At 51.7% G+C, this 26,050-nt stretch overlaps 1 protein-coding gene and 1 long non-coding RNA gene across 10 annotated transcripts in view; one reads left to right on the top strand and one right to left on the bottom strand.

Annotated features, from left to right (window-relative positions):
• Positions 1-1,943: 1,943 nt before the first annotated feature.
• LOC129059467 (uncharacterized) lies at positions 1,944-11,700 on the top strand. Its single transcript, XR_008525388.1, has 4 exons — positions 1,944-2,126; positions 3,185-3,275; positions 8,064-8,230; positions 10,805-11,700. It is a non-coding gene; the product is annotated as an uncharacterized LOC129059467 (long non-coding RNA).
• The window catches only part of SPOCD1 (SPOC domain containing 1), a 30,920-nt gene continuing 14,957 nt past the window's right edge, over positions 10,088-26,050 (bottom strand). For 4 of the 9 annotated variants that reach the window (XM_063713664.1, XM_024239068.3, XM_063713656.1 and 1 more), the window contains 14 exons: positions 21,304-21,345; positions 20,083-20,259; positions 19,658-19,783; positions 19,450-19,504; positions 19,042-19,126; positions 18,079-18,238; positions 17,845-17,961; positions 16,226-16,351; positions 13,786-13,897; positions 13,409-13,559; positions 12,940-13,090; positions 12,328-12,417; positions 11,865-12,051; positions 10,088-10,916 (listed from right to left, as the gene is read on the bottom strand). In XM_063713664.1, coding sequence (XP_063569734.1) covers positions 10,267-10,916; positions 11,865-12,051; positions 12,328-12,417; positions 12,940-13,090; positions 13,409-13,559; positions 13,786-13,897; positions 16,226-16,351; positions 17,845-17,961; positions 18,079-18,238; positions 19,042-19,126; positions 19,450-19,504; positions 19,658-19,783; positions 20,083-20,259; positions 21,304-21,345 — 2,229 coding nt within the window. In that variant the 3' untranslated portion in view covers positions 10,088-10,266. Of the gene's footprint in view, positions 10,956-11,864; positions 12,052-12,327; positions 12,418-12,939; positions 13,091-13,408; positions 13,560-13,785; positions 13,898-16,225; positions 16,352-17,844; positions 17,962-18,078; positions 18,239-19,041; positions 19,127-19,449; positions 19,505-19,657; positions 19,784-20,082; positions 20,260-21,303; positions 21,346-26,050 lie in introns of all 9 variants that reach the window. The other 5 variants (XM_063713665.1, XM_063713661.1, XM_063713660.1 and 2 more) reach the window with 2 other exon arrangements.

The raw sequence follows: 26,050 nt of genomic DNA, 5'->3' as shown, positions 1-26,050 counted from the left end.
TAGCAATAGAGGGTTGGTTAAATAAATTATGATATATCCATATATAAGGATATTATGCAAACATTAAAAGTCATGTTCTTGAAGAATTTTTAATAACCTGGGCAAATGCTCACAATATAATGATACATGAAACAAAGCAGGAAAGAAAACCATACCGATAGGATGGGCTTTATTTTATAAAGAAAATGTTTCATCAGTTTGTTTGAAGAAGTCCGGAAGGAAATAAACTGAGAGTTAACCTGAGAGGATTCTGGGTGATTTTTTGTTTCAATTTATACTGTTCTGTTTCTTCCAAATCTTGTATACATTTTCAGGGGGAAATAAAAGCCATTAGAAATATATGCAGTGTGTGTGTGTGGTTGGGGGAGTAGCCCAGGATGTTAGGAGAAACACAGACTCCTAACCCAGCCTGCGGGCAGTCAGGGAAGGCTTCCCATTGGAGGCAATGCCTGCGCTGTGTCCCACAATGATTAAGCTTTATCCAACGGAGGCAGGATTGGAGTTCTAGGCTGGGGAGCAGGTATGTGCAAAGGCACAGAGGCAAGAGAGATCCTGGCTTCTTCTGAAAACTCTTAGTCACTGGTGTGGCTAGGTGAGGGGACAACAGGGAGAGGATGGGGGTGGACAGAGGCCTGACCAGGGAAGGCCCGGAAGACCAGGCTGAGGAACTGACACTTTGGTCTAGGAACAAAGTGGAGCGTTGCTCTAGGAACAAAGTGGAGCGTTGCAAAGTGTCAGCTCCTCAGCCTGATCTTCTGGGCCTTCCCTGGTCAGGCCTCTGTCCACCCCCATCCTCTCCCTGTTGTCCCCTCACCTAGCCACGCCAGTGACTAAGAGTTTCCAGAAGAAGCCAGGATCTCTCTTGCCTCTGTGCCTTTGCACATACCTGTTCCCCAGCCTAGAACTCCAATTCTCCCTCTGTTTGGGTCCTAAGCAGGGGGGTGACAGGATCTAAGCTGTGTTTTACCTTTGTGAACACAGAATGGTGAGGGGATGGGGCGTGGGAGATAGAGAGAGGCCAGATGTGGAACCTGGGCCAAGGGGGCAGCGGTGGGGAGGCTGCTGCACGTCCGGAGGAGGGAGGGTTTGGCCTGGACCGGGCAGTGGTGGCCAAGAGAGGAGGGGCCCTTGGAAGCAGTGATTAGGAGGAGATTGGACAGGACTTGGTGATTAATTGAAGAGTGGAGGCAGAGTGGGGGGAGGGGGCCTCTGCTTCTGACAGTGACTACAGCACGCTCAGAGATTTCTATTGCAGTTTTAGGAGTGGCTTCCTCCTCCATTTCCCCTAGATAGACAGATTTGGGGCTTCTATGATATTAGGCTGCAGATGATGGGAGAAGTTGACCTTGATCCCGCCACCACACCCAGCCCGACCTCTGGCTCACCCTGAGCACCCCGCACCTTCGTCACCTCTGCACTGCCAGCCCTGGAAGGTGGGGCGGGCAACGATGAGGGAAGTCCACAGGGAGGCGAGGAAGTCCCCGGCCAGGTCCCTCCCTCAGGACATGGGCACACACTGTCACACACGGGGACACACATCCTCAGAGAGAGAGCACAGCCACCCACGGGGCTCTGAGAGTCAAATCACAGGCACTGATGTACATCCAGGGACAGAGCCTGACAGGAGCTGTAAGATACCGGACTGTCACACACACAGTCACCACCCTACAGTTACATGGCCTCTGACACTGCCAGCCCCAGCCTGGCTCTCACACACAGGCTATTATGCTCAGCCAGAGTCCCCAAGGTCCTCCCTCCTGCCCTGCCCCCCACACCCCACCCTCCTCCAGGAGGACAGGGCAGAGGGCTGGCTGGCAGAGAGGCCAGCACAGGGGGCTGGCATAGGGACCCACAGCTCAATGGGGCAGCCCAGCCAGGAGGGAGGCCTCTGAGAAGGCGTTGCCAAGGCAACAGGCTCCTGCAGAACCAACCAGAGGCTGAGATTCTCGGCTCTTATTTTTAGAAGTTGGGCCTGGGCTGGTTGGGCCAGTCAGGGGCCAGGCTCCCCTGGGCATGCCCGGGACGTAGACACCAGCCTGAACACCCTAAGGGGTTCTGGTGGGCAGCATCCAGGCTGCGGCTTCTTCCACACGCTCCCAGCCCCTTTCCCGGGGGTCAAGCCCCAGGTGGGATCTTGCATTCCCTCTGTCTTCAAATACAGCCAGGGACCTACCAGCAGCACCCACCACCCACCAGACCCCAGGCCAGGGACATAGCCTGTTCGCCCTCTGCATTGCAGCCTCTGAGTGTCTGTGCTTTGATTGATGGTATCAGGGGAAGGGGGGCTTGGCCAGGCCTGTAGGGTGGTGTTGCCAGGCTTGTGTCACTGTCAGCATGAGTGTATACGTGTGTATTGCAGGGGCTGCTCTCACTCTCAACTGTGTGTGTGTGCATGTGTGTGTGTGTGAAGTCCCTCTTCTATGGGGCAAAACAGAAGTCTCCCTCTGTCTCAGCTCCACTCACCACTCCCCGCTAACTTCCACCCCTGCCTGGATTTCTTTAAAGTGAGGGGAGGAGGCAGAGATCTCAAGCTGGGTGGGCCTTGGTGGCCCCCCTTGTCCAGCCCCTTCCTGTGACTGAGCAGGCTTCTGAGGGGGTAGAAAAGTGGTGGCCAGGAAGGGGAGGGGCCAGGCAGGCCCAGCCCGACAGAGCCTGGGAGAGGGGTACTGGGGAATCTGGGGTGAACTGACTTTAAGGTGACTCCTCCAGCTGCCAGGGATTTCTCTGTTAATCTGCGACGGCTCTGTTTGCATCTCATTTCCCTATATTTGCATAACAAGGGCCTGGCTGGCACCAGAGATCGAAATTCCTGGCCTGGGTAATTGTGTGGAAAAGCCTCTGGAGGCCCAGCAGGAATCCTGGGGAAGCAGAGGCAGGGGCTGGCTGTGTTGACGCGGAAGGTCCCCATCCAATCCCAGGAGCCTCCACTTCTTCCCCAGTCCCTGGTCAGGAGGGGTGGGGATGCCAGCGGAAACAGAAAGGGAGGGGTGACAAGATGAGAACTCATTCCAATATCGCTAAGAGAGTAAATTTCTAATGTTCTCATCACAAAAAAAAAACGTTAAATATTTGAGGAGCTAGATATGCTGATTAGCTTAATTTAATCATTCCACAGTGTATTAAAAAATCATAACACCACTTTGTACCCCATAAATAAATACAACCATAATTGGTCAATTTACAGGAAGAAAAACAATTCGAGTCATCCTCAACAGACCCCGGCACCCAGCATGGAGCTGGGGTGCGTACCCATTGGTGGAAATGGTCTGAACTTGGTAAGGTCAGAGTTGGGATGGGGAAGTAAAACTCAGCAACCTCTTCCCTCTCCACTCCCTCAGCCCCCACCAGTCTCGGGAGAGGGCCTCTCTGACAGGAATGACTGGGATTATATCTGGGACCTGCCACTTACTGTCCCCAGGACTCTCAGACCTGGGCAAACAAGGTCCATGCCCTGGGGTCCCACTTTAGATGACATCCTTTGGCCCTCTTCTGCATGGGGGTGAGGAATTCAAAAGTTCAGGGTCCACCTGGAGCTCCAGTCCCCTTCTAGGCCATATTCCAACCCACGACCCTGGAATTCCGTGCCCAAGGAGGCCTAAGCCAACAACCAGAGTCTACGGAGCCACTTTCCCATGCGCGTCCTTCCTCCTCAAGCCCAAAGGGTGGCTGTTTGCCAGGAGTGTGGACCTAGCAGGGATTGCAGTGTTGGGGTGCCCACAGGCATGCAGACAAGGGCCCTTATACTGCAGGATGCAGCCCAAGGTAGGATGAGAAGGGAGGTGGGCAGAGGGCTGGGGACCGCCTTTTGTGTTGTTGCCCTAGGCTCTTTAAACACTTGGGGTGGCTCTGACAAGCTGTTTGACCTTGGGCAAGTTACTTAACCTTCCTGTGCCCCCCAGTAGGGTTAATAATAGTACTTGCCTCTCAGAGTTGTTATGAGGATGAACTGAGTTAATTCATGTAAAGCAATTTGAACAGTGCCTGGCACAGAGTACCAGTGCGTAAGCGTTAGCTATTATTATCTATTATCCTAGGATTTGGCTGTTTTTTTTTCTCTCTCCAGCTGCAGAAGCCCCTTCTCTTTCATTTAAGAGACTGAGCAAGAAGCAGGGAACGGGGATCCCCTCCACTTCCTCTTCCTCCTCCCTCACAACCCAGGCCCCCTTTTCTCCTTTCCCAGCTCCTGCACCCCCAGGCCAGGATGCCAGGAGGGCAGCCAGGTCATTGGACTGAATGTCATGATTTGTTTAAAGTCTTTATTGGCTGAATGACTGAATGAGCAAGTGAATAAATGAAAAACAAGGACTGAGTGAATAAAAGTCAAACAGAAGGCTGGATGGACTGATGGAAGAACAGACTGACAGGCAGATGTTTTGGCTTTGGGACCCTCAGATCTGTTTCCCTGAACATTATTGTTTTCTGCCTGTTTTGATTAGGTGGTGGGAGACAGATAGGGGAGGCGGGCTCTCTGCAAGGTCAGCTGTGGCCTGGTGAGTGGCTCACCCTGCAGAAGGGGCCCCTGTGCCTGTGGCATTAGAGGGAGAATGCCCACATGCATCCAAGTCCTTCTGTGTCCTGTAGATGTCTGAGTGTGAATGAGAGACCTTGGGACAGGCTCTATCCTGGCCTGGGGCAGTGGGGGCTGAGGGGAGAGGCTGATGAGCTTCATTACTTCCTTATTTGCACCCCAGCCTACTTCTGGCGGAGCCAGGCCTCAGTGCCTGCCTGTCAGCCAGCGGGTTAGCAGTGATGGAGAGCTCCCTTGGGGCCTGTCAGCCTCCACCATCTGGCCAGGCTGGGGAAGTGGGGGGACCTGTCGCAGGATGCCCCTCTGGGCCCTCCAGCTTGGCACTGGGCTCATCTCAGAGAGTGATGGGCGAGTGGGCATGTGGGGGTGCAGCTGTGTGGGACTTTGTGCGTGTGGCCAGCCTGTGCACACGGTGGCTAGGTCGGGGTGTGACAATAAGCACAATTTGACGTGTTTGTATTCATGACTGGCCATGTTTGTGTGTCTGCATGACTGTATTCTGTGCATGACAGTGTATGTCCCAGAATGTGAGCAAAGTGCATGGGTCTCACGTCTGGGGGTTTTCCAAGGGAAGCTCAGGGTGGAGACAAGGGTGGGGAAGGCTTGAGCCCAGTGGGGACTGGAGCTGTGGCTTTAAGAGGAAGGTGCTCAGTGAATTCCTGGCTCAGCTTTCAAGCAGGAGAAATTAACCTCCATGTCAATCTCTTGAAAGGGGCTGGAAGTCCCTATGAGGGAAGCCAAGTCAGCCTGAGAGCATCCCTGCCTGTCATTGAGTCCCATTCCGGTGGCGGGCAGTGGGGGGACAACTCTGCTTTCAGGCACCATCCCAGGCTTCCCAGGGAAGTGTCCCTCCCTGGCCCCAGCACAGAGACAGGACACATGTAAAGCCACTCAGAAGTACAGGCACACAATTACCTAGATATGGACACTGTCACAGCATGATCACACGTGATCCAGACACCCACATGTGTAGTCACACATCTGCTGGGCACAGCACACGTACATATACCCAGGCATCATGACAGACACTCACCTCATGCAGCCACACAGACGTATAGGCACATGCATGTTTACACACAGGAATGTGCCCATATATAGGTGAAACACATTCTTGCAAAGATGCACATGCTTAGAGTCACATGCATGCAGACACGCTTGCATGTTTTCACACACATTCTGTCCCTCCTGTGTCCCCTCCCACCCTCCAGTTCTCTCTCAGTCCAATTCTCTCCAGTTCACTCCAGTTCTCTCTCAGTCCAGGGCCCTGCTGCTGCTCTCACCCACTATGGACAACCCTCTGAAGGGCATCACAGGAGGGTTGTATGCACATGTGACCCTATGAGTAAAAAGCTGTGTGTGTCTACATGTCTGTTTGTATATGTGAGTGTCACTGGTAGTCTGTGTGGCTCTAGCTCTGTGAAAATGTATCTTTGTGACACTATGGGTATTTTTCTGTGTATCTCTGTGTATGCTTCTGGAAGGCCCTATGTGTGTCTGTGTGTACCCGTCTGTGAATGCGAGTATGTGAGACAGTGGGGAATTTTTATATCTGTATGACTGCATTCTGTGGGCCACCTCTCTAAGTATGTCTGGATGTGTATATCTCTGTGTGCATTTGCATATCTGTGCCTGTGTACATGCCTCTGTGGTCCAGGATCCACAGTCTGGCTCAGTGGGCACCCCTGCCAACAGAGACTGTGGCCTGGGGTGGGGCCAGGCAGGACTGAACTGAATACCCTGGCCATTGACAGTTGTATTTACAGAGCTCCAAGTAGGACGTAATTGCTTCTATTAATCTTTCTCCGGTTGTTAATTGCTCACTTATCGGGTTGTGTATTATGCCGACTGTTGCTCTTAATGCGCCTCCATAGCTGCAGGTGTTTGCTGCCTTATTAACTGTTAATCGGCGCGGCTAGGGATGGAGACTTAATTGGCCCCCAGAGTGGGACACAGGTGGGCCAGCCAGACACTGCCAGGCTCACAGCCTGTCCCTGGAACCCTCACCTGTGGAGCACAGGTGGCTGGCCCACCGCCATCCACCAGCAGACAGCAGTCTTGCATACAGCAGTCAGAGTGACAACTGTAGAGTATGGTCCCCATGCAGTCCTACCTCCTCCAGGAAGCCACTCAACCCCTTGGAACCCAGTTCTTATACCCCTGTCCATCACCAACAATCTTCCTCCACACAGGATAGGAGCCAACCCCAGTTTTTAAATGAACAAGAGCCTCCAGGAGTTCTGCTGCTCCAATCCAGCACACTTAAGGGGTCCCTCTCGGCTTCTGCTTGCACAGCACAAAGAACAGGGAACTCCCTCCATGGCACTGTTACATAGCTGCAGCAACCAGAGGGTTCTCCATACTGAGCTGACTTATTACCCCCCACACAAGTTGAAACAGAGGAGTCCTTACTGCCTACAACAGGGAAACTGAGGCTCAGAAAGGGCAAGGACTGGGACAGGGTTCCCCAGTCCTCTCTGGTAAAGGCACAGACATGTGGCTCTCCAAGCAGTTTCTGCTCTCAGTCTCCCTTCCATCCCAGTCCTACTCCATCCCAAACACCTCAGTCCTGGAAGGTACTTCCTTAGCCACCACCTGCTCTGCCCTGGTCTTCGGGCCTCCCAAGCTCAGCTGTCACTGCTGCAGCCGTCTCAGGCTCCAGGCCTTTGGGACAAGAAAGCAAGTTTTCTGGAAACCAGTGGGCTCCCTGAGAGAGACAAGGGTGTAAAGGGGAGGCGGTAGGAGGGTCCACACTCACCGACCTGACCTCCAGCTTCCAAGAAGGACAAATAGAGAAAACAATAGTCCTCATCCTGTGCATCAAATCCAGTCTCCCTGACATCTGGAAGTTCTTCTGGTGTCTAGTTGTCATGTCTTAAGCGGCAACTGAAGTTGATTTGCTATGGTTGGGTTCTGAGAAGAGTTAGGCTCTAGGGAGGGAGGAAGGGAGTACCACTGAGTGCCTACTGTAGGCCAGAAAGCAGCAATTAGTGTGTGTAAAAGTGGCATCCCGTTAAACCCTCCCATCACCTGGTAAGTTAGGGATTAGTATCCCTGTTTACAGAGAAGAAAACTGAGCCGCAGAGAGGGCAACTAAACTTGTCAAGGCCACACAGCCAGAAAAGGAATAGCAGTGCCAACAAGGCCTGGCATTGCTTGGGAAGCTGAGTGTCTTCAGTCAGGGATATCTGGATGGATTCATGCTAAGGGTTCAATAAGGGGACGTGGGGAAAGGGAACTGATGGTCACTATCACAGCTCACTCATCCACCCCACATCTGAGAACATGGACAGGCTAAACACTCACGCATGCGCAGCCCACTCGCCTATCAGACGAGGATGAGGAAGAAGCAAAGAGAACCGTCCAGGGATAGTTGCCCAAACAAGTTCCGGCCCCGCCTCTATGTTAATGACATGCAGATATATGTAAATTTGTACAAGCAACCGCTCAAACCTTTGGGAGCAATGGCGTGACACAGGAGCAGTTGCTATGGAAATCCAAAAGCGATACCCGCTCTTCACCCCCACCCCCCCCACAGGCAGGCGCACAGACACGTGCACAAAGACGCAGAGTTCTTCACTCCGGAGCCAAGAGGATCACGGAGTGGCAGAGAGTGTGAACCGGAAGGACCCTCAGAAACCGCGTCCAGCCGGGGGAAGCTCGGGCCCGAAGAAAGTCACCGGGAGAGCAGCGTCGCGATCCCTGGTAGCCTGGGGCGCCTTCCACTAAAACCCAGGGCGCGAGGTGTCCCTTCCGGGTCCCAGGAGATTCCAGCTCCGGCCTAGCAACAACAAGCCCCGCCCAGCGTTGCATAGCAACGTCCCTGGAGCCTAGCAACCGTCAGTCACGCCCCCTAGCAACGTCATGCCTAATCCTCACTCCAGGCCTCTGCCGAGAGAGAGAGGCAAGGGGCTCGTGGACTGGGGCCAAAAGGTGGCGGGGGTGGGGGAGGGTGTCATGTTTAGCAGGCTGCAGGATTTCGGGGCCCACCTACAGCCCTTCCACGGGCGAGCTGTTACAGAGCCGCGTTATCACCCCCATTTACAGAGGGGAAAACTGAAGCTCCCAAAGGAAATCCCTGCCCAGAGTTCAGAGCTCGCTCTTGCCTGCGTGCTCCAGGAGAGCGGCTCTGGCGGCTCTCCGGAGGAAGCCCTGGGCCTGGAGGGGAGGGGGTGCACAGCCGTTTCCCTCCATACCAACTGCATTAGGAAAACCACCCAAACTGTGGGCTCAGAACCGAGCTGTAGGTTTGCATAGTAATTTGCGTCATTTGCATAGAGCGCGGAGGCTGCGGCGCTCCCAGGCCATTCCGAGCCGGAAAAGTTCCCGAAGGAGCCCCGCTCCCTCTCCCGGTTCAACTGTCCAGCCCCCTCTCCCTACCCCTCACCTGCACCCCACCCGCATCCTACCTCGCCCCCGCTTCCAACTCCTTGCGCTAAGTTCCCGCACCTCGCCCCACCCCCGCTTTGACTCCGGTCCTGCCAGCCCCGACCTCCATCCCAAGGCCTAGGGCCCCCTCTGCTGTCGTCCGCGGGTAGGGCAGCCGCAGAGCTCATGGGGCAGAGAAGGGCTCCCCCAACCGACCATCGCCCTACCCCTCCCAGTGCAGCAGGATCCAGGGCGAGGCCTGTACATGGGTGGACTTTGCGAAGGGGTAAGCAAGGAGCGGGTAGGGCCCTTCTGGCCCCGGGGCGAAAGGTGGGGTTCTAGAGAGGTTCTCTCCTGAAAGCCAGGCCCCTTTCCCCACGCTGGGTTGGTTGGCCCTGGCAGCTGGATCCCCCATGAGTCCGCAGATTCAGTTCTCTCGAGGTACACCCCACATGAAACGCTTGACAGTTACAGCTGCTGTTAGAAGCTTATTCTAGGCCCAAGGCAAGGCAGCACCGTCCAACCCTAATACCAGTCTCCAACCCCACACTGAATGCCCACCACCAAAGCTAACACCTTTGACATTTTCTAACACCAGTCTCTGGAATCTGGCAAGAGATACAGAGAGGAGTCACCCAATCTGGATCTCCTGACTTCCTCAACAGAGACCTACACACAGGCAGGCCATGAAACTCACACGGATATTCTCACATGCTTGCAGGCACACTAGTGCACAGAGATCCCCCAGAAGCACATAGACTCAGAGACTTGGAGGGAATACGGTGAAGGTATGTACTATCCTTCACCATCTAGTCAAAGGAAAAAAAAATCTTAGTATTAACTGAAAAATTTAAAAACCACTGCAACTTGCTCATCTTTTCCTCGCTAGCAATCTCTTGATGTCTGGATGTCTGTGACCCTCCAAAAGGCTCTGTCCATTTCTCTCTCCACCCCCAACCTCGGTCCTACTTTCTTTCCCACCACCTCCTCTTCCTCCTCGTTCAGAATACTCGCAAAATGCTTCCAGAAACCACCGTGGCAACAGCTGTGTCCTGGGGCACAGTGATGGTTCAGGACCTCAGACCAGCAATGAGCAAGGCTGCACATTTGTGCACAAGACACTCACTGACACACCCACTCAACCCACATCTGACCAGGACCAGGGACTCTCTTGACCAGCTAGCAGATGCAATCCCAATTTTACCAAATTCTTTATTGAACAAAAAATCAACAGCAAACATTGTCAAACAGGAAGCTCAAACAGGGCAGGTAAGTAGGGCTGACCATCCTCTCCTTGCAGTCCTGCCTCTCTCTAGAACAGGCTTCAACACTAGTGAGGGCATCAAAACCCCTGTTCTGGTGGATAAGGAGGGTCAGGCCTTTCTAGGGAAGGGACACTCAGAGCCAGCTTCATCTGTAGGCCCCAAAGAGGAGTCAGGGGCTGGGCCAGGGGGCTCTGGAGCTGCAAGGGGGCTAGACAAACGCTGCAGAGGGTGGGGGATGGAGCTCTTGGTCTGGGGGCACAGTAAGGCTTGGAGCTGGTGACTCATGGTCACCAGAGATTCGAGGTGCCGGAGCAGGGCTTGGTGGGGACAGGAGTCCCTGTGGAAGTGCTGGCCACGGCCAAAGCCATGACCAGCTGGTGCTACTGAATAGGGATGCTGGGACTGGCGCAAGCCTGGCTCTGGGGGCCACTGCCCTCGCCCAGGATGTTGCCAGGTTTCAGGCTCTGGCCAGAGCCTCCCCCTGCCTCTGGGGGGCCTCTGCCAAGCAAAGATTCCCCTTGGAGCTATACTGCCCCTGCCCTGGCTCTGCTGCCAGGCACCTCCTGGGGGAGGGGTGTCCTTCAGGGGGACATTCGGCCTCCTGTCATCTGGCTGATAGTATCTCTTCTCCACCTTACTGTTGAAGGAGACCATCTTTTGAACCTTCCCCAACCAGGGGCTGGACGTTACTGTGTCTGGAAGCCCTTCCTTGGGGAGCAGCACAGCCAGCAACAGACTTGAGTGAGTGACCTCCAGACCTGGGGAAAGAAGAGGGGAGACAGGAAGAGCCCAAAGGCCTGTGGGGAAGAACTGTGTTCAGCTTAGCTGCAGCAGATCTGGAGGCTAGATCCCAGGAAGGGCTTCTCCACAGTGAGATGGGGCCCATGAGATGCTGGGAAAAGTAAGTAGGAAGGTGGGGCTGTCTCGGAAGATTTGAGCTCTGCGGGATCAAGGCTCATCTGGCTGAGGCTGGGGTATGGATGGTTTGACCTGAAGACTCTACAGACTCAAAGTCTACCTCATCGTCTCAGGACATGGAGCCCCAAAAGGCCAAGCGCTTTGCTCAGGAGTGGGAAAAGTGCCCACCGCCACCCTGGCTGCTTTCCTGAGCCACACCATGGAGGGTGTCCATGCACAGAGGCTGAGCTCGGCCCCCCATGGCTGTGGTGAAACATCCCTCCCTCCTCTCTGAGGTGACATTTACAGTCAAGTGTGTGTAGGTCCTGCCTCTGTCCTGCTGCCTGGGTCAAATGTGGCTGTCCCTGGAGTTTCTCTTCAGGGGTGCCTACCTTGAGAGGCAGTGTGGTGTGGTGGTTAGGGGCCAGGTTTCTGAAGCCATGTTGCCTGGGAGTGAAGCCCAGTTCTGCTATTGACTGGCTGTGTGACTTTGGTCAAGTCACTTGCCTTCTTCCTCCCTCAGTTTCTTCGTCTGTGAGATGGACAGTCTAGTCTAATAGTACCATTTTCATAGGGTGATTCTGAGACTACAAGAATTCATCTAGGTAAAGCTTTTAGAACAACGGCTGGCACGCAGTTCATGATATCCAAGCGTGAGCTATTGCTGTCATTATTCTCACATTTGCCTGGCTGGGTGAGGAGTTCCCTTCTGAGATGTGCCTGCCTCTGCTGGGTGACTGTGTCAACCGTGCCTGGTCTGGTCACCAAGTGAGCAGAGGCAGGGTCTGCTATGGGGACTGGGCACTCACCTGGGCCCCCCAAAGGGCGCAGCCTGGTGGGCAGGGGCTGGAAGGCAGGCAGGGGCAGCAGGACCATCCCCATGTGCTCCACAGAGGCCAGGCCGTGGCGCTGCCTGTCATTGAGGTATGAGTAGAGCAGGCGGCAGTTCTGGGTGTCCCGGGCCCCATGTGGGCACAGTCTGATCACACAGACATCCTGCGGTGGCAGGAGGAGAGCAGCTGTAAGCGCAGTCATCCTCTGCTCCTGCCAATACCCCTGGGATCCCTGAAACCCCTGAGAACTCCATGAGAACGTATGTCCCCATCTTCCAGAGGAGGAAACAGAGGGACCTGCCCAGCGTCACACAGTGAGTCTGCAGTCACTCTGGGAACTAGACCCAGATATCCAAGCCAGGCCTCTACTCTAGAAGTCGAGAGGGAGGTGGGAGTAAGGTGCTAGGAAAAGAGGGGGTACCCAAGAGTGGGCAGGTACCTTGGCCTTGGCTGGGCAGATGCTGGCCAGAAGGTCCCAGACAGTGTTGGAGGGGATGCAGCCTGCCGAGCGGATCACGGTGGGCAGAGCCTGGGGGCAGGAAGGATGGCCAGTCAGCCCCCCAGCTTCCCACCCACTCGGGGTGGACACATTCCCAGCCACCTGGAAGGCTGCAGCCTGTGGCAAAGATGGGCAGGCAGTGTTCCAGGACCCTCAGTGGCTGCCCAGAAAGCTCTAATTGCCCCATGGAGGTCTGCAGCCTGTACTGGCTAATCTACAACTTCTCCAAAGCCCCTCCGTCCCTCCCTCCTCTATCCTCTGCCCTCATCCGACACCTTAGCTGATCATTAAGCCACTCAACGATCACTCCTAAAACCCTCCTTTGGGCCCTTCTTGCTATGGGTGACAGGGAGTCCTTCACCCTGTTTGTCTCTGTGGGAATGGGACCAACATCTCATTTGCCCCCATGCCTTGCACAGGGCCAGGCACAGAGAGGGGTGCCCATGACTTTTTAGAATGCACGAGTGAAAGAAAGAGAGAGAGAGAGAGAGAGAGAGGCTGCCTGGGCTTGTCAGTGTGTAAGGGAATCCCTGGCGAGGAGGGCAGGTGCACCTGGACAAGCCGACAGCTGTGTCCGGAGACCAGCTGGGCCCTGGCCCGGAACCGCTTGATGGAGAACATGTCCAGAACACCTTCCCAGGGTGGCAGGCAGGGCAGGGCCTTTGTGGGTGCAGCAGGCACATGGAGCCCAGATGGAGGGACCCTAGAGGGAGGGACAGAAGACAGGGCCAGACAGAGCAGGCCATGAGGACTTCCCCGACACCTCCTTTCTTTTCAGAGCAGATCCTGTGTCCCCACTGTGGGGACTGGAACACTGGCCCAAGCTTGGCCTTGTGCAGGGGGCTGCCAGGAGGCTGGGATGATTAGTTCCATTGCACAGATGGGGAAAGTGAGGTTCCCAAGGGAGGGAAGACTTGCCCAAGGCCACACAGAAAAAGCCAGTGCTATGTCTGTTGCCCCAGGTAGTGGCCTCCCCCTCAACCCTGCTGGGTTATCCACCTCCCTGCTCCCAACCCCACACCTGTCCTGTGGTTCCGTGGGAAGCAACTCCCTGGTTTTGGGCATCTCTGGAGCAGGCATAGGAGTTTGGCTTAGGGCTTTCTGGAAGATATTGTCCCCACAGCTCTTGGAGGCTTTGAAGGAGCCTAGCAGCTCATTCGAGGGCTCCCAGTCTGCAAATAGCAGAGGCAGGAGCTGAAACAGGGGCAGCAGCAGCGCTGAAGCCAGCCCAGGGCTTTAGAGCCAGGGTTGAACCAGGTTCTTTTCTAGGTGACCTGGGGCACGGGCACCCCTGCTCTGCCACCCTCTCCCCAGGCCACAAATCCCTGTTGCTGCTGAACTGCACGATCAGCCCCAGCCTAGCTGCCACCCCTGCACCCCTCCCGTGTCCCCTCCCACCCATGCAGATGTGGCAGTTGGGGTCTAAGAAGTGGTGGTCATGCTGCCCCGTGGTGTCCTCTGATGCGATGGGCAGGGCCTGTGGGCTGCAGTCCATGAACATCTGCGGTCCCTGGGAGGCAGAAGACAGAGGGGCAGGCTGAGAAGGTGGCTGGGGATGCCAGGAGCCCTCCATGGGTAGGGGGCCCCAGGATGTGGTTTATTTTCCTCAATAATAAATGTTGTTTTATTAACAAAATACTGTGAACTCATAAAGAAAATTTGGAAAACACCAAAACTTAAAAATTAAAAAGAAAATCACTTCTTGTCCCACCACTCAGAGACCACTGTTGATATTCTGGGTATTCCTTTACAATCTTTTTCTTTTCTTTTTTTTTTTTTCTGTTTGTTTGTTTTCTGAGACAGAGTCTTGCTCTGTTGCCCGGGCTGGGGTGCAGTGGCTCGATCTCAGCTCACTGCAACCTCCACCTCCCGGGTTCAAGCGATTCTTCTGCCTCAGCCTCCTGAGTAGCTATAGGCGTGTGCCACTACACCCAGCTAATTCTTGTATTTTTAGTAGAGACTGGGTTTTACTATGTTGGTTGACCAGGATGGTCTCCATCTCTTGACCTCATGATCCACCCGCCTCGGCCTCCCAAAGTGCTGGGATTACAGGTATGGGCCACCGCGCCCGGCCCTTTATAATCTTTTTCTATACACAGGGTTTGGGGGGTCCTTTTCCTGAAACAGCTGGGATCAAATATTCAACTTAGTGTTCTCTTTCTGTTCACTAATAATAGCAGAGGCATTTGTCACATCATATAGTCCCCGTAGACACTGCTGTGATGGGGTGAGACTGGAGTGGACGTCTCATCTCTGTTGCTATACATTTGGGTCATTTCCAGGTTTTCACTATTACTAAATAGCACTGAGGACATTTTTGTGCAGAAAGTAGTTTCCTAAACTTTAAATTATGTCCTTAGGACAAGATTTCAGAAGCAGATGACAGAATCAGGGAGAAGGAACATTTTAAAGACTCTTGACGTCTATTGCCAAATCACTTTTTTTCCTCATACTAGAAATAGCTTTAAACATAAAACAATCACTGCTTTAGGAACGTTTAAAGGGATTTTGAAACTCTACTCTTATCAACCACCTCCAGAACAGTCTCAAAGCACAGGCTTTGGAGTCAGCCAGCCTGGGTTCAAATCTCAGCTTCCCCACCACACATATGTGACCTTGGCGCCAGGTTCCTCATCCCAGAAATGGGCAGGGAATAGCACCAACCTCCTAGGCCATTGTGAGATGTGAATGAGACACTGCTTGTAAAAGGTGCGAACAGTAGGTGTTCAATAAACAGTAAAGATTGTTATCATGTGTTATTTTCCCCTCCCCTCCCCTCCCACCTCCTTTCTTTCTTCCTCTCTGTGGCTATCTAGGTCTTTCTCCGACATTGCCATTCAGTTTGTTCAGGGAATACAAACTGATTTAGACTGAGGAGCAGCCACACCCCTTAGGGATCCTCTTGGCACAGGTAGAGGTTCTCCCAGGCGTTGGCCTGAATATTAGTGGTAGGAGTGGGGAGCAGGGATTTCTGTCGTTCACTGTCACTTCCCCAGTGCCTAGAACCGTGCCTGGCACCTGGTAGGTGCCCCATAAATATACTGACTGACTAAATATAGTTAAAGGGACCTGCCCTGCACCCCTCTCCTGAACACGCAGCTGATGAGACCCAGGTGAACATCTGACCCACAGAACACTCAACTACAGCCAGAGTGGCCTTCTGAGAGTGACCGAAGGAAGCCAAGGGAAAGTTCTAATCAACTGCAGGAGTCTGAGATGATAGCTTCATGGATGCTGGAGCTGCTGAGCCACCATGACAGGCTATGTGCAAGCCGGGGCCACGGGTGAGGAAGGAGCAGGATGGACATAAGGATGGAGCAGATCCTCAGCGCCAAGAGCCCTAGACTATTGTCACTCCCGTTGGCTTTCCAGGTCTGAGGACAAGTTCCTCTGGATGGACTGCCAGGGCGCCGGGTGGTTCCCTGCCTGGAGCATCCCTAAACCAATCCACTGAATACAGTGGGTCTTCTTTCCTTCCATCTGAAAAAGTCACTGCCTGGAACAGCGCAGCCTGCTGCTTCCCAGCAGCGATCTGGGCAGAATGCCTGAGGTTGGGGATGCCTGTGATGATGGGACTTAATACCACTCATGTGGGGGCCTTGGGGTGAGGCCAAAAGGAGGAGGACCGACAGTGACAAGGTGCTGGCAGGCCTGTGCCAGCAGCACTGTCCCACCCCATGTTCCCCTATGCGATAAGGATCGCTGTCCCCATTTTATCACAAACAAGGTGGGCCTCAGAGCAGTAAGGTGACATGCCCAAGGCCACACTGCTGGTGAGGCGAGGCGTGGGACCCCCAGGCATGGGCTCTGCCCAGCACCAGGTCAGGCTCCAACTTACCACCAGATCCTCCAGGGTCAGCATCTGGTCCATGTCCCGCTGAATCTCCACTTCGCCCTTGTGGGTCATTTTGGAGGCTGGAAGTCTGCACGGCTCCTTCTGTTGCTGCTCAATGATATTCAGGCCCTGAAGAGGTGGAGCAGCCCAAGCTGAGCCCAGTTAGGGGGCCTCTGGCCATCAAAAGCCCAAGTGCTCACTTTCCTCCCTTGAGGCCCCTCTCTTGTGGTTCCCCTCTCCTCAACACTTTTACTTCCGCCATACCCCTCCTCTGGGAAGCCCTCCACCCTTAGCGCTACCTCTCCGTATTCCACTGATTGACCCTTCAAGTCCTGCCTCCTCCAGGAAGCCTTCCTGGATTTCACTTTCACCCACAAGTCAATTCAACCTCTGACGGTACCTCATCCTTTTCTGGGAAGGGTGTGGTGTTGCTGAAAGAGTGCAGGCTCTGGAGTTCCCACTGGGCCATTAATAAAGATTCATAAGATGGTATGGCCTGGGGCAAGCACTTAGCTGCTCTAAGCCTCAGTTTATCTGTTCTGTAGGCATTTAATTTAAAGCACTATATTAAACAACATATATAGAGTGCTTAGCCTGGAACATGGCTCATAGTAAATGCTAGTGGTGAGTCTTACTGTCGATCAATGTCACTCTATCTGCAATACTTCCTGAAAACCTGTCTCTCCTTTTCTAACAACCCCTGGAGAACAGGAGGTCTGCTCCTCTCTGGTGGGATCAGCCTCGCAGGCGTGAGATCTGTGCAGTCGCACAGGGCCCTGCACTTAGGAGGCCCACGCTCGGTTTAGCGCTCTGTTGTTGTCACCTTGAAATTCTTAGCAGTTGTTGAACAAATGGCCCCACATTTTCATTCTGCACTGGCTCCCGCAAATTACAAAGCCAGTCCTGATCCCTGGCCCCCACAGAGCCTGGACAGAAGCTCAGCCTATAGTGGACAGATTCACCTGATGGACTCTTGGTTATTCATTCTCATCAGTTCAGTGTCTTCCAGAGCAGGGGCTGGAGTGCCTTGCCCCATCCCAGTGGCCTCAGCCCTTAAATCAGTCCCTTCTCCTCTCACTGGGCCACCAACAAACATGAGGTGAGCATTCTCCAAAGCCTGCTCAGTGCCACAGCTTCCCTGTCCCACAGCAGTTCCCAGGCAGGGAGAGACCCATGGATACAGGGTATATGGGGACACAGCTGTGAATCCCAGGGGCTATGGGGCCCCTCCCCCAACCTGGGGTACCAGGAAGACCTCCAGGCTTTTCCAGGGCATCTGAAGCTGGGATCAGAAAAGAGGTACCTCAGGACTCCAGACTCTAGGTCTCACCACAGTCCTCTCCCAAGCCCCCCCACCCCACAGTCCAGCTCAACTGAAAACCAAGTGTGTCACATCTCTACCAAGCTCTCCATCCCCAGTCCCTTTCATTTCCACCCCTTCTCCTGTTTCTCTTGTGGAGAGGGTCTCTCTGACTCCCTGTCTGCCTTCTCTGTTTCCTTGTTTCTGTCTTTCTGAATTCCTCCTCCCTCCCTCCCTGTCTCCATCTCTCCCTCTTCCACTCTCAGGCCACCCACTCTGCCCCCACATCCCCTCACCCATCCTGACTGGGCTCAGCACTCACCCTTTTCTCCTCCTGGTCCCGCCAGCGGGCCAGCTCCTGGGGGGCCAGCTGCATCGAGCTCATCCGCACCAGGTCATAGGGGGTGACAGCTCCATGAACCACTTTGAGAAACAAGTCCTGGGGGGGCAGGGGGCAGGGCTGCACCACACGCTGAAAGAGCTCCCCCACCCTAGCATCCTGCGGGGGCTCTGAGATTCAGAGAGGGGACCCAGCCCAGCCCAAAGCCCTGCTCACCAGGTTCCTGGGGTCCCGCAGGTTGAACAGCAGGCTGCGATACTTGGTCTTGTACCGGCCATTGGTGCCTTGTGTCAGGTCCCAGAGGGCTGCCTCAATGCCAGCGGCAATGCCCTCCACCACCTCCTCACTCAGCACTGGGTCTGGGAGCTCCCGAAGGCTGTGGAGGCCAGGGTAGGGCAGAGGCACTGAGCCCGGGAGGCTCTCCAGGCACTTAGTCCCACAGGGAGGCAGATGGGTGGGTGGCAGGGTCTGGGCCAACTTGTTCCTGTCGTGGGTGTTTCCCTGCAGGAACCTACTTATTCTCACCCCAACTCTGTGAGGAGGAAATAGGATCATTCTCCTTTTACAGATGGGGTTACTGGGGCTCAGGGAAAATAAGGGGCTTACTCACAACTGTGTTATTAGTGGCAAAAGCAAGATTTGAAACTTGATTGTCTGACTCACCAGCCTGTGCCCCGTCTCTGGCCCACAGGATGTGTGGAGGGGAGGAAGCCGGGGTCAGGTCAGAGTAAGGCAGGAGTCAGGGGGAGGAAATGGAGCCCTGGCCCTCGGTGTCATCTGTCATTGACTTGCTATGTGGCCTTCGCAAAGTCCAACCCTCTCTGAGCCTTGGTCTCCCCATCAGCAAATGACAGCTCTGGGCTCAGATCTCTGAGCCGCTCCCGGCACAGACTCTCACTATGTGAAAGCATTTGCTGCGGGTGACATTGACATGGATGGACCTGAGACGAGGCTGAGAGCTGCAGCAGCTAAGTGGGGAAGCACAGCCTTTAAGCCAGAGAGACCCAGCTTCAAATTTCAGCTCTCCACTGGCTCTTGGTGTGGGCAAGGGACCTGGCACAGCTACCAAATGGGGTTAGCCAGACACCCAGAAGCCCTTAGAACATGGCAGGGCCCCGGAGGCGGGGGCGTGTGAGGGCGGCCCTTGGGATGTCAGGGGAGTGGGGAGCAAGGCCTCACCGAGTCCATAGCACCTCCTGCATGGAACGGACAACAGTGCCCCGCACCCCAATATACAGGGATGGCTTCTCCTGTTGGAGCTGAGCTGTGGGGAGAGAGCGTCACAGGCTCCCAGGGGTGCCCAGGGGAAAGGGGAGGGGGCTGACTCAAGGCTGATGGGTTTAGGCAGACAGGAGAGGGATCCCACCATCAAAGACCTAGACCCCTCCCTCTATCCATCTGGGAGCCAAGCCCAGGCAGCCAGTGGCCCCCACCCCCTCCCCCACCCCTTTGGGGAGGAGCTATAGGCTGATGGGATGCGGGGAGAGAAGAGTCACAGCAGGGGCTGGGGCCAGGAGCTGGGCCCGAGTCCTCCCCAGACCACAGCAGTCTCTGGAAGCAGAAGAGGCTCCCTCCAGGGCCCTTCACCTGAGTCCTCTGCCCGCTCCGGCAGAGACTCCTCTTCGGCCTCCATTGGGCCACTCTGTAGGGGAGGCATGAGGAATTGAGGCTGTGCTGGTGGGCCTGGCCTTCCAGCCCAGGGGACACTGCTTCCTCTAGTCACCTCCCCACGCCCACGTCCTCCCTGACGCATGCTCCAGCGATGGAGGCACATGGCCGGGGCAGAAGCACTCACCTGGGGACATGCAGGGTCCGAGTTGGGGTCGCCAAGGGCCAGGGAACCGTTTCTTGGAGGGTAGAACGGGTCATAGAGGCCACCAGGGTCCCCTGCTGTGCCTCCTGAAGGAGAAGGCTGGAAAACCTTGGGGCAGGGAGTAGACAAGCTATTGGCCGGAAATGGAGGCCAGGGACTATTCCCTCCCCAGATGTACTGGAGGCCCAGCCCCTCCCTCCTCCAGTCCACCCTGAATTCAGAGCTGCAGAAAGAAGTACACATGGAGCCCAGGCCAGCCATGCAGGCTGGGGCCTAACCCTGCCTCTGGCTATTCTGAACGACCGCGAGCAAGTGGCACCCTCTCTCTGAGCCTCAGTGACAGCTCTGTGAATCAGGTGTGAAGGTGCCTCTCTCAGCAGGATTAAATGACGTCACTTGTTCTGTACCTGGCACCCAGCAGGGCCCTGCGCCATGGGCCTTTTCTTCCTTCTGAGCCTCTGGGCAGGTGAGGGTGAGGTGACCTCCATCAAGTCCTCTAGAACCTCCAGCTTTGGTGGCAGCTGCCCCCCTGCCTGGCTGTGGCTGACGGCCCCCAGGAGCTGGATCACTGGCCCGGAACCCAGCTGCGGGGGAGATTGCACTTCAGAAGCAAGCGGGGCCAGCTGCTGTTCCCACCTTCAGAGTGCTCGCCCCACCTGTAATTGTTCAACGTCTCTCTCCCACTGGAGTGTAAGCTCCGTGAGGATAGAGAACATGCCTGTCTTGGTCCCCGCTGTATTCGCAATGCTTGGAAAAGGCCTGGCACATAGTGTTCAGTGAATGTTTGCTACCTGGCTAGCCTCTGTCCCAGGAGAGGGGCCTGTCTCCATCCCCATCCTTTCTCAACTTCCCCCTTAACCCCCAGTCACATTCATAGTTAACTGGACTCTGTGCCAGGACCCTCTCGCTCTTCTTCTGACCACAGATGCATCTCATCAGGAGGGACATACCTTGTTCTGACTCCACCTCCTCCTGCTCAAAGCTCTGTCATGCCCCTTTCAGGGGTCACTGACTTGTTGTGTGCCTCTCCCTTGAAGCAGCCAAATGCAGGCATTTGTAAGGCTTACACTCTTTAAGGCCGCTGATCACTCCTCTATTGCCCATAAAAGAAATCCCTTCATGACTGTTTCAAGGTGCAAAGTAGATTTTGTTCTTCTAATGAACTATGGAATCTATCCTGCTCGGCTTTTTGCTATGGCTGCCAGGAAGCTCAGTGTTAACTTTGAGCCTGGCAGGTGTACCTTTCCAAGATTGGTAGAGTAAGGTGTTGTTGTAACAAGATCCCCCTTCTCCTTCCTCTTTTCTTGCTTTCTTTAGGCTTTTAGACCATTTTAAGTGTGTTTCAATTCTTTTCATTTATTGCAAACCGCAGGGAATTGTTTTAAAAGTAGGTGAGTCTGAAAACTAATCCTTGAATGAATGATCATGAAATGGTCAGGTTCCAAGGTCTGCAGGAAACTAAAAGTCTAAGATCCAACATTACAGAGGGAGGGGAGCACTAGGAACCACTGGGGGAGGGCAGGCTGGGTGGGGGTAGGATCTCCACATCTACTGTGGAGGAGCCCTCCCACTCCACCCCATCTGAGGCAAGGGAGGAAGAAAAGCAATAATAAAACGTAAAAACCTACGTAACACACAAGCTTCACTCCATGGGGTATTTTCACTTCCTCCTTGGAGAGAAAGAGGATGCAGAGATTAGAATCCAGAGGACCCAGCCACCCCATGGAAGGGAATTCACAAAAAGAAGACATTCTTGTTGAAAGGGTGTGTGTTCAGTGTTCACTGAGTTATAATTATATCAAAAAAGTTGTCCATCAAAGGGAAAATGGTTAATGAAAAAAATGTCCATCAGGCCGGGTGCAGTGGCTCACGCATGTAATCCCAGCACTTTGGGAGGCTGAGGCGGGTGGATCGCATGAGATCAGGAGTTTGAGACCAGCCTGGCCAACATGGTGAAACCCCATCTCTACTAAAAATACCAATATTAGCCGAGTATGGTGGCGGGCACCTGTAACCCCAGCTACTTGGGAGGCTGAGGCAGGAGAATCACTTGAACCTGGGAGGCGGAGGTTGCAGTGAGCCGAGATTGCGCCACTGCACTCCAGCCTGGGCGACAGAGTGAGACTCCGTCTCAAAAAAAAAAAAAAAAAAACCATCAAAGGGAAATGGTTAATAAATGGTGACACTTTGTACTACGAATTCTATGTGGCTTATAAAGGGTAAGGAAGTCATCATAAAAATTACCACTCGTTGAGGGCTTATGAAGTAGCTGGCCCCACAGAAGCACATCATTCATGCTATTAAGGTCTCAGAATGACACCATGAGGTATACACTATTTCTATCCCCATTTTACAGACGAGGAAGCTGAGGCTCCAAGAGGATCTGAAAAGTCCTATAGCTGCTAAGCTGCAGAGCTAGTATTAGAACCTAGCTCTGTCTGACTCCAAAGTCCAAGCACTTAGCTGTGGGGCTATGTGGAGACATGAAAAGATTCGTGGAAAGATGTCATGAAGTATTATTGGGAGAAAAAGAAAAAATAGGTTACAGAACAATATCTGTTGCATAAGCCCATTTATGTAAATATATATTTACAGATACATAATAGAGGTTATCTCTGGGGAATGAAACTCCAGGGAGACTTTCACTTTCTACTTGTAGACACTTGGGTATTCATGTTACTCAAAACGAGCATGTATTTCTTTTATAATCAGAAACATATTTTTTATTAAAAACAAGTTCAGAACAATACGTGTGGTGTGCTACCATTCGCGTTACAGACAGAATGAATTTTAAAATTTGTATTTGCTTGAATACGCATAAAATATCACAGGAAGTATCTGCAAGAACCTATATAACCCAGGCTGCCAGTAGGGAAGCAACTGGGTGCCGGGAAAGATGAGTTTCACTTTTTTTGTTTTTTTGAACCATGGAAATGAATCAGCCTTTCAAAAAAGTAAATTGAGAAAGAGGGAGAAAAAAAAAACAAAGAAAACAGGGGTGTGGGAAGAAGAGCAACAGGAAGAATATCAAGACCAGCCCTTCACAGTTCAAAGCCTTTTGGCTGGCCCCTGTCTCAGGGGTCCTAATGTCCACGTTATGAGGCTCCAAAACAACAGGCAGGAGAATGAGACGAGCGAGGCCTTTCAACACTGGACTATCAGACCAGAATACAAACTACGTATGTATAATATGTTTAAAGAAATAAAAGGAGACGAATACATGAGTGAAGGACAAAAAAACTACAAAAAACAACTGGGCAGATTTGATCGGGAACGAAACACGACTTCTGGGAATGAAAAATGTAACAATCTTAATTAAAATTTAAAAACTCAATATATGGGTTTAATAGCATATTAGATGCAGCTGAAACAAATTAGCTAACTGGACAACACATTTAAATAAATTATCCAGAATCTTCACAGCAGACACTGTGAAGCACTAAGAGACACATCACGCCTGTAATCTCAGCACTTTGGGAGGCCGAGACAGGAGGATCGCTTGAGGCCAGAAGTTCGAGAGCAGCCTGGGAAACATAGCGAGACCCCATCTCTACAAAAACAAGAAAAAAAAAAAAATAGCCAGGCATGGTGGTGTGTACCTGTAGTCCCAACTACTCAGGAGGCTGAGGTGGCAGGATTGTTTGAGCCCGAGAAGTCAAGGCTGCAGTGAGCTATGATCACACCACTGTACTCTAGCCTGGATGACACAGCAAGACGCTGTCTCAAAATAAAGGAAAGGAAAGGAGAGGAGAAGAAAGGAAAGGAGAAGAAAGCAAAGGAAAGGAAAGGAGAAGGAGGAGGAGGAGGAGGGAAAGAAAGAGAAAGAAAGGAGAAAGAAAGAAAGGTAGGAAGGAAGGAAGGAAGGAAGGGTGAAAATGATTAATCTAAAGTTCCAGAAGGAGAGAGGAAAGAGAATGGGTAGAAGCAGTGTTTAAAGAAATAAGGCTAAGAATTTTTCAAAATTGATAAAAGACAAAAATTTACAGATTCAAAAAGCTCAGTGAATCTCAAACAGAATAAATAAAAGGAAATTCATACCTAGACACATCAACACTCATGATAAGGAGATCCTTACATACATAAAAAGAAAAAATAATAGCTAACACTTGAATAGCACATAAAATGTGCTACATCTGTGGCAAGTGCTTTACATATTAGTTAATTTAATCCTCACCACAATCTTATGAGGTACTGGTACTGTTATCTCCCCCATTTTACAAAAGAGGAAACTAAGGCACATAGAGGCACAGGGAGGTTAATCAGCTTGCCCAATGTCACACAGCTAGAAAACCAAAGAGCTGGGATTTAAATCCAGACAGTCTGATTCCAGAGGCCATAACTTCAACTACTATTCTATGATCCCATTCACCAAAATACCTTTTATCTATAAAGGAATGGCAATTAGACTAACAGCTACTTTCTCAATAGTAATAACGAAAAGCAAAACATAGAAAAATAATATTTTCAATGTGCTTAAAAAAATAACTATCAATTGTGGACCCAGACAAAATACTTTTCAAGAATAAGGAAGAAATAAAGATACTGTAGAGAAAAATCAAGAGAGCTGTTATTTTTCTTGATAATTTTGCTTTGCTCGATAAACAAAATGCTAAAAGATAAACCTGAGGCAGAAGGAAGGAAAAACAATCTCAGATAGAAAAGCTGAGATGAAAGGAAGAATTTTGAGCAAAGAAAATGATGAAGATGTTAAATCTAAATAAACATTGATTGTATGAAACTATAATAACAGTGTGTAATTTGGGGATTTTTTGAAAAACAAGATAGGACCAATTTACTGGATAACAACAACACACAAATTGGAAAGGTACACACTTGGAATTAGAGCATTCCAAGATCCCTATATCATTTTGGAGTAAGACAAAGATTGTAACTACCTTTATACTTTGATAAGTTAGTTATTTGTGCTCAAATTTCTTTTTTCTTTCTTTCTTTTTTTTTTTTTTTTTTTTTGAGATGGAGTCTCGCTCTGTCACCCAGGCTGGAATGCAGTGGCATGATCTTGGCTCACTGCAACCTCCACCTCCCAGGTTCAAGCGATTCTCCTGCCTAGGCCTTCTGAGTAGATGGGACTACAGGCACCCACCACCACACCCGGCTATTTTTTTCTTGTGTTTTTAGTAGACACAGAGTTTCACCGTGTTAGCCAGGATGGTCTCGATCTCCTGATCTTGTGATCCACTGGCCTCGGCCTCCCAAAGTGCTGGGATCACAGGTGTGAGCCACCGAGCCTGGCCTGTGCTCAAATTTCTAAGAGAACCACCAAAAAAATATAAACTGAGGATAGGAAACATCTAAACTACTAGAGGGATAAAAAGGAGTAAGAAAAAAATAATCCAAAAGGAGGAAATGAAAGGGAGAAAGTGCCGAAATGCAAAACATATGCAAAGCACAAAACAGGCCTGGTGCAGTGGCTCAAGCCTGTAATCCCAGCACCTTGGGAAGCTGAGGCGGGAGGAATGCTTGAGCTCAGGAATTCGAGACCAGCCTGGCCAACATAGCCAGACCCTGGCCCTACTAAAATTTTCTTTTTTAAAGAGCCAGGCACGGTGGCATGCACCCGTAGTCCCAGCTACTTGGGAGGCTGAGGTGGGAGAATTGTGAGCCCAGGAGATCAAAGCTGCAGTGAGCTATGATCACGCCACTGCACTCTAGCCTGGGCAACAGAGTGAGACTGTGTCTCAAAAAAAAGCACAGAATAAAATGGTAGGAGTAGATGTAAATAAATCAGTAACTATAACAAATGTAAATGAACTAATATTTCAGAAAAATACAAAAATTATCAGAACTTTAAGGAAAGAAAATACAATTATAAAGTCTTTATGAGACCCATTTCTAAAACATAATGATGCAAAAAGGTTAAAATAACAAAATGGAATAATATACGAACAGGCAAATAACCAACCAAAATAAAGCTTTGTAGCTGTATTAATAATCAGATAAAAGAGATTTTAAAGCAAAAAATCATTAGAGGCAAAGACTTGACTACATAATTATATGTAGTTTTACCAGGAAGCTATAACAACTCTAAACTTATAAGCATCTAATAGCATAAGCTCAAAAAGTATAAAGCAAAAAATGGTAGAACTACAAGCAAAAAGACAAATCCACCATGAGAGCAAGAAAGTTTCATGTATCTCTGTAACTACTGATAAATAAAGCTGACAAAATAATCAGTAGGAATAAAAAATAATTAATGAAATCAACAAGCTTCATCTGTACATATATAAAAATATATACAGAATATTAATCCTAATAACTAGAGAATACATATTTTTTTCCAGTATACAGGCAACATATATAAAAACTGAGCAAAGCCTGGGCCAAAAAGCAAATATCAACAAATTTCAAAAGACT

Source organism: Pongo abelii, chromosome 1, assembly GCF_028885655.2.
Source record: "Pongo abelii isolate AG06213 chromosome 1, NHGRI_mPonAbe1-v2.0_pri, whole genome shotgun sequence".
Taxonomy (NCBI): domain Eukaryota; kingdom Metazoa; phylum Chordata; class Mammalia; order Primates; family Hominidae; genus Pongo; species Pongo abelii.
The sequence above is the reverse complement of the archived record's forward strand: the minus strand, read 5'-3'. Positions and strand labels throughout refer to the sequence as shown.